A 12,688-nucleotide genomic window follows, 5' to 3' on the forward strand; every position below is an offset into this window, starting at 1 on the left:
CGTTGTCTTCTTCTTTTGATGGTACGTCCTCTCCCCGTTTGAGAGGGTCTTCCAAATAAATTGCTCAATACCGAAAAAGTAATTTGACGACCCACAGTCTTTGCTCTACTCGAAGCCGCTTTTTTGAAGTTTTCCCCTTGTACAACATAACCTAGAATACCCAAACCGGCATCGAGCGCTGGTTTTGTCACGGCTTTCATACACTGTGTTAAAAGAGGCGTGGCTAATCCAGAAAACATACTTCCGATCTCATATTCGCGTTGCAGTCTCGCAGCATAAAATACAGGTTCTCGTCCAATCTGATTCATGTAGTAAATCTATAAATCCCCACGTGTGAAGTGTAAGGAAAATATCTGTTCATTTTTTGTTTTTCTTCATACTAGCGAAGGATGAGCTTTGCAAAACTATGCGTCACAATCACATGTCCGCGTTGAAATGGCACTTTCTCATCCATATCAGACCTTATATCAATCTCCACAGTCTCGAATATCGATGTTCGAATCGGGAGAAAGTATGGTTTGTTGTAAGTGTGATTGACGTTATCTCCGTGGGTTCCTTGAACTATTGACTATTCTCAAGAGAGGTACTGAAACGTCACCGACCATTTGGTGTTCGACCATATTGCAATACACGTTGAGGAATACAAACTTTTAATGTTGGCAAGGTAGGGACTAATGCATCTTTCGCTCGTTATCTTTGTATATGAGGGAAATCCTAACAGTTTGGGCAATCCACCCATCAGGATTCCACGTGCTACTTCTTCAACCGCTGCAGTCACTATTTTTGGCCTTCAAGTATATGTCATCAGTATATGGCATACCTTTTTGATCGAGTTGTAGCAGCCCAGATTCAATTTCAGTTCTCCGTGCTCTCTCAGATTTGGTTGGGCGTCATAAAAGATCCTATTTTCTTCATGTACGACGTTGTACCACGAATTTGGGCAGTGAATGTCGGCCAACTCTACTTCCCAATTGCCAGCTAACAAAAGCGTTCCGTAGTTTGACAGTGTCTTTCGTCAACGTATTGTCCGGGAAAACATCGAGCAAGACATTACTAAGGAGCATCAAGAAGAAATTTTGCTCGACATGATGGTGTTTTGAATGAATCAGGTCATCGTGTGTGTGAACCGTATTTATGAACGTTGCAAGTCCCTGATCCAAGCATTAAACAAGACGTCATACCCCCGCCACTTGTATCCTCGGTTGTATCTGGATATCGAGGAGAGAACGTATAGATCGGCCTCCCACTGCTCGTCCACTTGAAAAAACCACTACCCTACTTCATTTAAAGGACCGTCTAGAGGGTTTGCGCAGAGTAAATGCATCTGAAGTAGGAGCGAGGTATATGAGTCACATATAAACAAAGATGGCACCTTTAACTGTTGCGCAGATCAACGAGTACAAACTGAGACGTTCTATGCTTTAATTAGGTATTTTTTAGGTGATTGGAAGATATTGACGGAGTCACCAGCGTTAAGCGAATTGGATTGTGGGAAAATCAATGCTAATCAACACAAATGCTGCAAAGGCGCAGTTCAACGACTACCTTCCTTTAACTGCTTTGCAGTTATGTTAGTCTGTATTTAACAGAGTTTGCTCTTACCTCCCACAAACCTACACATACTTGTTAAAAGTGTTTATCATCCAACTATTAATGTAATTTGTTTTGTAATGAATATGCATTTATGATAACATTAGAAACATAACATCTCATGAGAAACTAAACATTTTTTATATCAGTCATAATTATAAATTGATTGGCGGTACTGCGGTTCCCGTAAACAGTGTATAAGTATACTATTTTGACAGTTCACTGATAGTTTCATATTTCCTGAATAAACGTCTCAGTATATATGCATATATCATTTGACCATATTGATCAATGATTAACCTATATGCTTCAACATCCTCGACACTGAACCGTAACAAGGTACATGAATGTGTGACACTTAACTAATTAGTGAATATGTATCGTTTGATTGTCAGATCAATGTGATATCACACAATTCCTAGACATACAACTTGAAATCAATAGACAGACAATCCGTGCACAAGATATTACTGGCCACGTTGTGTGTGTTTATTAGTGTTGCAACACTTATGACTCTTTTGCTGCCAGGGAGAAGATAACGTGTACGATTGTGTAATTGCACAATGCACAATCTAGATGCAATATCGCACATACTGAAAAAAAAGAATAAAGTTACGATACTAAAATGCGACGTTCCCAATTGGTTTCATAATCGTAACCCCACGTTCAAGGCCAACAGCTTGTCATTTGATCTACGATTTCAATGTTTGGCTCCATCCATCTAAACGAATGCGCATAATTTCAGATGGGGAGCTGTATATGCATAGGGTGAACATATACATTGAATAAGGAAGGCTGGGTACGGTATTGCATAGGTTAGAACTCAGTCGCAACACGTCCGGTAATTAATTTATATCATATGTGTTTTTACACATTCATAATGTTATAATACATAATTATTATCTTGACAACACCATATAATCTGCTTCGTTATGCCAAAAACAAACAAAAGACAATTGCTTCTGGTCAGCGCGAGCGTCGGTTATCACTTTCTCATCAGGTGTCTTACAAAATACACTATAAATTAACGGCCAAATAAATAAAAAAATGGGACCGCACCATCTAAACCACACACAATTAGTTTCAGCCTTATAATGTAACTATTTGCGGGAATAATCTTACGCCATGTACAGTTACGTCATGACACAGTTAAAATATTTGCAAACAAATTATTATTAACAACCAAATAACAATGTAATGATGGATTCAATCAGTAGTACCCATGAAGACGTCACACACTCTATAGGACAACTGTATATTATTATATTACATAGCGAAAATTCCAAATTATGAGTTTTCAGTTTACGAGATTCAATTTACAAGGTTTACAAGCAATGTGGAGAATTCCATTCTGAGGCTAGCATATTAACATTTGCCCCAGAGTAAGTGTTTAATAAACGCCATCTATGGCCACGTTATTTCGAGGTCAAAGTTCAAAGATGGTGCGGATTACTGTAATATAATCTTCGTTAATCATTAACCTGCAAACCAGGTCTGTGTCAACTCACACATGCTGTACGAGTCTCGGCAAGCACTGTTGATTGCAATATGGAACGCTGGGCTGGTCGTGTAGCGCTGGTGACTGGTGCGTCGTCAGGTGTCGGGGCAGAAACGGCTAAAGTCCTCGCTGAGAACGGTATGTGTGTGATTGGTTGCGGTAGGAATGTTACATCCATTCAGGTAAGAGTTACTGTACAATATTACCACACATCGATAAACTCCATATTAAATAGGGCAAGGTCAAAATGAGTGTGTATGTGTGGCTGTGCTTCTGAAAACGAGGTCTTATTTACAAATAACATAAATTCCAATGCAAATTTCCCACAATACAAAAATGTCTATGAACATGATATAATTTGGTATTAAAATGCGGTGAGTGTGTAACCTTTATACAGTATCTAAGCTCACTAAACTAGCATGACCTCAACGTTCATATCATAAACCGTCGTTGACACGGAATCAATCACACTAAACATCCTAAATTATGTGTGTCGCACGCGCTGCCAATAAAGAAAATCATATTCATTAAAGTTGTTGTGCATACATGAGTTGTTGATTTTAATGTACAGCACTCCACAAGTCAATAAAAATACGCAAGTAGAGTGGTATGAATAAAACGCATTTCCCCTGAAATCAATACATTTTGATAAAAAACACATTTTTGGTTGTAGCTGTTTCCATCTTTTCAAACGAGGTTTATGTGTGTGTTACTGTTCTGCACTGACGAATAATCGAGTACTTATCTACGTTAATGATTCTAGTGTTTTAAAATTTGACACATTTCTCATACTTCTCATAATTCACTCTGAGTGTATTATTAGGCACAAACCGTTCAGTGGTTTGTTTGTTTATTTTCTCGAATTTTAAAATTACTCTATCAAACGGGGAGTGTTTTATTTTATAAGTATATGTAAATTATGCAGTAAGGATTTCCCTTGTCGTACATATGCAATGAATAAAGGGTGCTGCAAATGAAAAACGACGATGGCACTATCAATTACATTTTTTGCGCATTTTGTAAAGGTGAAACAATACCACCACACCATCAAGCTTATTTAGAATAGATTCAGGTTCCCATCTTTCCTAAGTAAAACTATAAGACATTTGATCCAAGTGGTTGTTTCTTTAACGAACATTTCATCTGTCTACATGCTACTGATAGTATAATACAATCGTAAATATTATAATGAAAGAAAGTATTTTGTTTGTGTTTATAATGTGCCTAGTCAATAACTACAACTACTGTTTTTTAATATCAACAGTTTATAATTAAAGCAGTACATTATAACGAAAGACATGAAAGTACTTCCAGGATTTATTGTGTCGTTTTTATTTATCATTATGTAAAACAACAAAAAAATTATCCACTCACAATATCAAATTTTAAATTTGACCATATTGGATCTTTTAAATTTAATACTTGGTAAATAATGATATCTACTTTTTCCACTCTTCTCAGGAATTAGCTGACAAATTGAAATCAAGTTCATCCAAAGGTGTTCTCCATCCTGTGAAATGTGACCTTCGGAGCGAGAAACAAATACTGGACATGTTTGAGGAAATAAAAAGCAAACATGGCGGTGTCGACGTTTGTGTCAATTCTGCTGGTTTGTCTCATGTAGCCCCATTGCTGTCTGGTGAGACAGAGAAATGGAGAGAAATAATCGACGTAAGTATTCCATCTCTGTGATTACTGTGTTATGTTGAATCGCATTTTTCACACATATGTTCTAATAAAGATATATTTTCTGGCTAGGTAAATGTTATGGCATTGTGTATTTGTACCAGAGAGGCATTCAAACAAATGAGAGAACGCAATGTGGATGACGGACATATCATACATATAAACAGGTAAACGATATTTAAAAATGCACAAACTGGAATACACAGATTGTCACCACTATCACGGGTAGACAACATCACATGAATAAATTTGCACTCTTGGCAAGTGCATTGAGAGTAGTCTGGATTTTAAAATGTCCCATTCTCCTTGAGAAACCTCTGTCGAACCATACAACAAAATTTAACTGATGCTTGTTGAAGATTCCTAACTCGTATGTTTAATATGATGTGTTCTATTGTTGGTATAACATAGTAGAGTAATTTACCATATAACAGACGGGAGCAATAAAAATAATTTACTATACATATGTGTGTGTTTGTATTGCTGTCATTCGAATTATTCCACACGACATACTCAACACCCTTGCTTCAAATGGTCCGTCGTGATAATTCGTTATGCAATGACAGTGGGGCTTGTATAATTAAGGTTGAACATATTTTTATGTCTACTTTATTCTCAATAATGTTTTTAATTAAAGCACTTCTGGACACCGTGTTGCAATGGGAGACTATGACCTTAACCTTTATGTCGGTACAAAGCACATGGTGACCGGTTTAACTGAGGGATTACGTCAGGAGTTACGAGGTTTGAAGTCTCATATTAGAGTTACTGTAAGTTTCACAATTATGTGTTATATATAGTTCAATGCGTATATTAGAAAGATTATATTACGATACACTGGATTCAACATAGCTGTAATGCATAGTGTTTATCTTCCGCATCCACATCAAGGCTTCTAATTTATTGAGACCTGGATTTTGTGTTATGGGAAGTAACTCGAAGTATGTTTTAATTGATATTATGTGACTAACGTAAGTTGTGTTTCACCAACAGGCTATATCCCCAGGAAATGTAAACACCATGTTTGCTAACAGAATGTACGGAGACGAAATTGCCGAGAAGATGAAATCAGAATATAAGGTCATATACATTATAAAAAACATCTGTAACTAAACATAAAGCATGCAAGTTTAACCAATCCTACATACGTCCATGAACTTATTTAAAATGAAACCTTGACAGTATCAAAGTCTAAATTATAAGATAAAAGTAAATTGCCGTTTAGTTTGAGAGTTGTATGATTGCTCAGCAAGCGGATATATATCTGACAAAAGTAAACATACTAGACATATGCCATTCATAAACATTATCAGTTTATACAGACTATTTATGCACTAGATTATACTAATTAGGCAAAATGGTCATTTTGAAAATTACTCATGCTCAGTATATGACTAATTGTACTGTGTATATGGACAGGCCGAAATACATGACAATTTGCCTCACAAATTAAAACTCCATACATTGTAATTTATAGAAGATTTTATTAAACTGAGTTTAACTGAGTTAAACACATTCATTGATAGTTAGAATACGACTGAGAGGACGCTATCGGGGCTTTCAGCGCCGTAGCTGTGGGTACAAATTTTTCTTGTGTCACTCTTTAGTTTTTGTGATGGTATTTTAGTCATTTCTGATGTATTTTGTGTCATTTAATTTGTTTTGTAACAATCAACACAGAAGAGCTATGGTTCCTCCAATAGACTTGCATAGCGCACGCCAAATGACGTCGCAAATAAAAGTCGACAAACGTACACCATTTTCATATAGCACAGAAACCATCGCCTATAAAAAATATGTTTATTAAATACTAACTAGCGCGAAAACCGTGACAAAAATTATCCGTTTGAAGTTGTTTTCCACGAGATTTAGCTCGCTGAACCGTACGTAACTCAAGTGACAGCCATTTTCTTGAGGTCAAACGAGGAAAAAATTAGTAAAACGCCAGGTAATGGTCGTCTGTTTTTATTAGTATTTTGCTATTAACATGCATGGAGAGATATTTATTTGTACATTTCTCAAAAAAGAAAATAAAGAAGAAAATTGACAATATGCCTCTGAAGTAGACGACGACGAGTAGTTGTTTTACGGGAGTATCCAACACGTTTTCGGCAATACCTTCTTCTCGTACGACCTGAAGTAAATGGCTTTCACCGGAGCTACGTGTTGTTCAGAGCATTTATGGAGGGAAAAAGAAGTGAGAGTACAATAAATATATTATCGGTGTTAGCTTCGATGGTGTGTTGCGAGAAAATATTCTGCTTTTATCGACTTATATTTGCGATGCCATTTCGTGTCACACATTTGTGTTATGCAAGTCTATGAGAGAAACCGATAAAAACCGTCGATAAAAATCTTAATATCTAAATGGTTAATGAAACAAAATACACAAGAAATTACTAAAATACCATCACAATCACATAATACCGACACAAAAATAGCTATGGACCCACAGCTATCAGTGCCGAGGTTTCTTTAGATAGCGTTTCAGTTGGTGTTTGTCATATCCTACAAGTTTAAGTATTCAGGTTTAGCCAGGTTAATATTAAATTATGTTTTTTTTGTCAACAGCTGTTGGAATCTTCTGACATCGCTGACATGGTGAAATATGTATTACAGTCACCTCCCCATGTACAGGTACACGCTTTTGAATTCACATTTGGTTGAAGTCTCCAATTTCCATATGTGAAAAATGAAAAGTGTTTTAATCATGATGTGCACTATATCGACTTGTAAATGTTGTTTCAATTCACGTGAACCTAATAATACATTATATTATATTATATTATATTATATTATATTATATTATATTATATTATATTATATTATATTATATTATATTATATTATATTATATTATATTATATTATATTATATTATATTATATTATATTATATTATATTATATTATATTATATTATATTATATTATATTATACATAGTTCTGTTGAATCTAAATGAGACAAAAGTTTTACACCATAAGAATAAATACACCCGTTCTAATAACAATATTCTGTTTTCAGATACATGACCTGATAGTAAGACCGATCGAGCAAGAAACCTAATAACCTGTCTGACGTCATTCCCCACATCATGTGAAAACAATTATATTATGTATGAATGATTTCAAGAAAACACAGCTTTGATACTTTTAACAACTTATATATGTTATGTATTTTATAGCATGTGTTTGCAACATAAGGTTATACAGTATACGTACTTTAAAATGCAATATGAACGAGAAAATGTATTTTTTTGTTTAATACTGTATGTTGATGATGTGAATTATGATTTACCACGGTTCCCAAAAAGCTTTTGCACACATCTGAGATGCAACAATGACATTGTCGAATACGTATATGCTCCGTTTTTGGGGTACGTACAATAAGTACTTTCACATGCGTACTAGTGTTTTCGATTTTTCATTCGAAGAATAGTGTTGCGTGTTTGCGAAAGCAGCATTTTTAGTATATGATAAATCTTTATTCTCATCGATATTGCATTTTTATAGGTGGAATTCAAAGATAGAGAAGATTATACTTAGTTAAGGTTAGTCAAAGTTACGAAATTATATACAAACTGAGACAGACAACGTATTAATATTATAGGCCTGTCTATATTGAATACAGCTATTATATAATAGAGTGAATTGGCTTAGTTATTACTACGCTGGGCTGGATTGTATTTGCTGGTGGTAAAGCACACATGAACTAAATTTGTCACATGTCGAAATCCCACATTCATATGGGCTATTAATGTACGTCGGGCGCAGTGTATGGGTAAATATTATGTAATTATTATAATATTATTGTAGGTGATAGTAGAAAGTCATAGTCATCACAGATGAATATAAAATGCAAAGCAAATAAATGATAACCGCATCCTGCTTCACATGTGAACCCACGACTTATCATTTCTAATCGAATGTTTTTTGTTAGAAGTTTACATCAAATGATACAACAAGTGATATTGGTGCCATCTGGACAGTTTAATCTTATTCTAACCTCAAACACATTGTTTAAAACAAGGTTTTAATGTTAGGATTAGTCATTTTCTACAAACAAAAATGGATTAATATTTTTGACAAAAGAAGACAATGTCTTTCAAAACCACGTATATGATCTAGAAAAAAGTGGGAGGGTGTGGGGGAAATAGTGCTGGAAAAATAATATAATTATGTCTTTTGTCATTCAATTTGCCCAAGAGCCACACCATATATTATAGTCTAGGTATGAAGCAGAGGCAAGGGAACATGTAGGTTCGTCAGTTTAACTGGCTATACCTTTGAAATATATTTATTTATTATAAAATTGTTGATGCTCAACAAATCTTCAATGAATGTGAAATTGATAATGCATCTGTCCTTTTTAGTGACTTGTGAAAAACCCACTTGTTGGATACATACACGTAGCGATAATTTATTAATTTCATGTTTTTAAATAATAAACAACTTTATATATTCACATATTTTGCGTGTGTGGTTACCATGTTAGACAACTAACACTTAGATTGGACTGGTAGTTCAGATATTTAATTGCTATCTTCAAATTGGACTCTTGGACATTTGTGGAAAAATCCGTAATAAAATTACTAAACATTGAGCAATGTTACTGGACAAGATAAATAAGATTTTAACAAATGCAGCACATCATTGTAACAAACTATCATTGTATATTATTGGGCCTAAACAATCAAAATTGAAACATGTCACAGCTTCTAAAATGACGTACACATAAAACATTATGTATTCAACCACGAAAAACAAACCAGGACTATTGTATTGTGTCTACCTATCTTGTTTAAATAAAATCAAAATGACAATGTTATTAACTCATCGTTTTAAAATTCTATATTTGATATAATAAAACAACTTGTATCTACATGCACAAGACGCCAGGTATATTTTCGATGACATACTTCATAATATTATCTTATCCGTGTTTTTAATTATTAATATTAACACCCAACCTCCATGCAAAACAGTATATTCCATTTTTTTCTCTTATATTATGGCTACACAATTCAATTTTCACTATATTGTCATAAATTACTTGGGGATTTTGACAAAAGATCGAATGCAGATCTCACCATGTTTAATTCATAATGAATAAGAATGCGGTTGCCAAAGATATATAAGGATTTCTTATGCACTGGTATTGTTGTTGAATCGTGTACACGGTTGTACACTGTGTCGACACATCTATGAGTCGAGAAGCACTGGTGCAATGCTATTCGATTTGAAATGTTTGACGGCTCGTGATAATAATATAAATACCCGATGCAGTGGAGAGTTCATTGTTTTAACAGAATGTAATGTAGTCATCTGGCTTTTTATTTCAAAACACACACTCTCCACAGTCATACCATAAGAATAGACGATTTCTTAGCACAGCTGGTGTCAACTATTCAACATATTGCTGTAACCACGAAGGACAGAGTACTGAAAGAGAGTGACAAGAAGATATTACTAAATTTGACCAGTTTCCTGCTAAGTAGTTAATTGGATAGCAAGTAGCCGTGTTTCAATCATGTTATGGGGTGTGCCGGTTCCCATGCAAGTGTTTGCATACCCAAAACAATGTCCTAGCTGGTCTTTTAAGGGCAGTCCAGTAAATCATGTAATATAGTTTTCTTTTGATCACTCTCAGTAACCTGCAAGCGCATAGCCACTTTAACAGGCCGACAACGCGCTGTTTAATGTGATGATAACACGGTCAGGTAGAGGCGGCGTCACGAAAGGTTGCGTGAGTAGTTTAGGCGACACTATAGGTACGACCATGAGGGCGCTGTTCATGGGATGACGTCATTACGATGACGTCATATTGGGATATGATGACGTCATCCCGTGATTTGACGTCATATTTGGATGGGATGACGCGTCATCCTATCCCAATATGACGTCATCGTAATGACGTCATCCCATGAACAGCGCCCTCACGGTCGTACCTATAGTGTCGCCAGGATGACGTCACAATGGGAATATGTGAATAAATTATGACCTATAGTGTCGCCAGATGACGTCACAATGGGAATATGTGAATAAATTATGAGGGCGCTGTTTATGACGTCATATTTGGATGGGTGAAGACGTCATAAAATGTGACGTCATCTTATGAGGGCGCTGTTCATGACGTCATATGTGGATGGGACGGTGACGTCATATTGGGGGTGATGACGTCGTAAAATGTGGCGTTATCATCATGAATTTTTCAAAACGAACGACAGAGGGCACTCACACACAAATAAATACACGTCATTTTAGAAACTAACGTTTATTACACAAAAGAAGAATATTAGCATTAAAAACATGACATTTTAAAATAGTTGAAATACATAGGGTATACATTTTTGACAAAAAACTAGTAAGATCAGTTACATTACATATATTTTTTGTTTATTTGTTTTGTGTTTTGTTTTTGAAGTAATTAATCATAAATTGAAATGGTATACATTTTCAAATGCTGTTAAGTATTCACACTGGGTAATATAAGAATGATATTATTAGATGACAAAAAACTAGTAAGATCAGTTACATTAAATATATATTTTGTTTTTTTTGTTTTGTTGTTTTGAAGTAATTAATCGTAAATTGAAATAGAATACATTTTTCAAACACTGTTAAGTATTCACACTGAGTAATATAAGTATGATATTATTAGAAGTAATATAAGAATGAGTTTGAAATACATACAGTATACATTTTCAAACACAGTAAAGTATTCACACTGAGTAAATAAAAAATGGTTATACATGACATTTAAACAAATATTGCAAAACTAGGTTGAAATAAATGGAATAGGGTTAGGGTCAACAGAAAACTCCCAAGTTTCTACATTTCACTAAAAAATTGACATTTTTTTAAAAAAGAAAGTTGAAATACATTTTCAAAACGCAGTAAAGTATTCACACTGAGTAAATAAAAATGGTTATACATGACATTTAAAAATAATAGCAAAACTAGGTTGAAATAAATGGAATAGGGTTAGGGTCAACAGAAAACTCCCAAGTTTCTACATTTCACTAAAAATTGACATTTTTTTTTTTTTTAAAAAAGAAAATTGAAATACATTTTCAAAACGCAGTAAAGTATTCACACTGAGTAAATAAAAATGGTTATACATGACATTTAAAAATAATTGCAAAACTAGGTTGAAATAAAATGGAATAGGGTTAGAGGTCAACAGAAAACTCCTCAAGTTTCCTACATTTCACTGTACTATAGAGAATAACTGCTAAAGTATGAATGACATGTTTTATTCTATATATGTTGCTGTATGATGTCAAAGAGTTGGGAATCCATTTCGCGTGTTGATAACATGATTTTACAAGACGGTATGCATAATTCAGGGCTCGATTTATAAAGTTGGAATAACACACGATTATACTGTCTAGAATATGTTCCGACCAGTTCTGGGTGAATGCGTTGAAAGGCATCGTAACAAGTGGCAATTTTACGGATATCAATATCGCGCAAAGCTTTGACGATGTATTGGTGAATTTGGCTAACCTGGCTGTCTTTATCACAGAATCCATAAGATAAACAAGCGTGTCGTGTTTGTGAAGGATGGTCTATTTGACAACCTAGACAATTGGAGCGAACGATGTGTCTGACTTGTGAACAGATAAATTCAGCTACAATTTTTTTTAAAATCAGTTTATCCATTAGTTTTCTGTTTCCTGTGGAAAAAAAATATCTCTATCAACAGTTTCAAACGTATTGTGATAGGTATATTTGATGGTTAAAATCACCCGAGACAGCATTAAATTTTGACTAGCTCGCCATCTGACCTTGTCATTAACCTTTATCAGTAGATGTCATGGCAACCACTGTCAAAACTGACTGACCTCGTCATTTAACCCCTATCAGTAGATGCCATGGCAGCCCACCGTTAGGCTGAAAATATAAATCATGACAG

The 12,688-nt window shown here is 34.7% G+C and overlaps 1 protein-coding gene across 1 annotated transcript; it reads left to right on the forward strand.

Moving 5' to 3' along the window:
* Nucleotides 1-3,138: 3,138 nt before the first annotated feature.
* Nucleotides 3,139-7,998, forward strand: LOC100375140 (dehydrogenase/reductase SDR family member 11-like). The gene is made up of 7 exons (XM_002737646.3): nucleotides 3,139-3,270; nucleotides 4,550-4,759; nucleotides 4,847-4,941; nucleotides 5,412-5,544; nucleotides 5,768-5,854; nucleotides 7,346-7,411; nucleotides 7,796-7,998. The coding sequence occupies exons 1-7, from the start codon at nucleotides 3,139-3,141 to the stop codon at nucleotides 7,835-7,837; spliced, it is 765 nt and encodes a 254-aa protein (XP_002737692.1). The 3' UTR covers nucleotides 7,838-7,998.
* Nucleotides 7,999-12,688: the final 4,690 nt, after the last annotated feature.

The sequence above is a fragment of the Saccoglossus kowalevskii genome, chromosome 22 (assembly GCF_978046115.1).
Source record: "Saccoglossus kowalevskii chromosome 22, keSacKowa6.1, whole genome shotgun sequence".
Lineage (NCBI taxonomy): Eukaryota > Metazoa > Hemichordata > Enteropneusta > Harrimaniidae > Saccoglossus > Saccoglossus kowalevskii.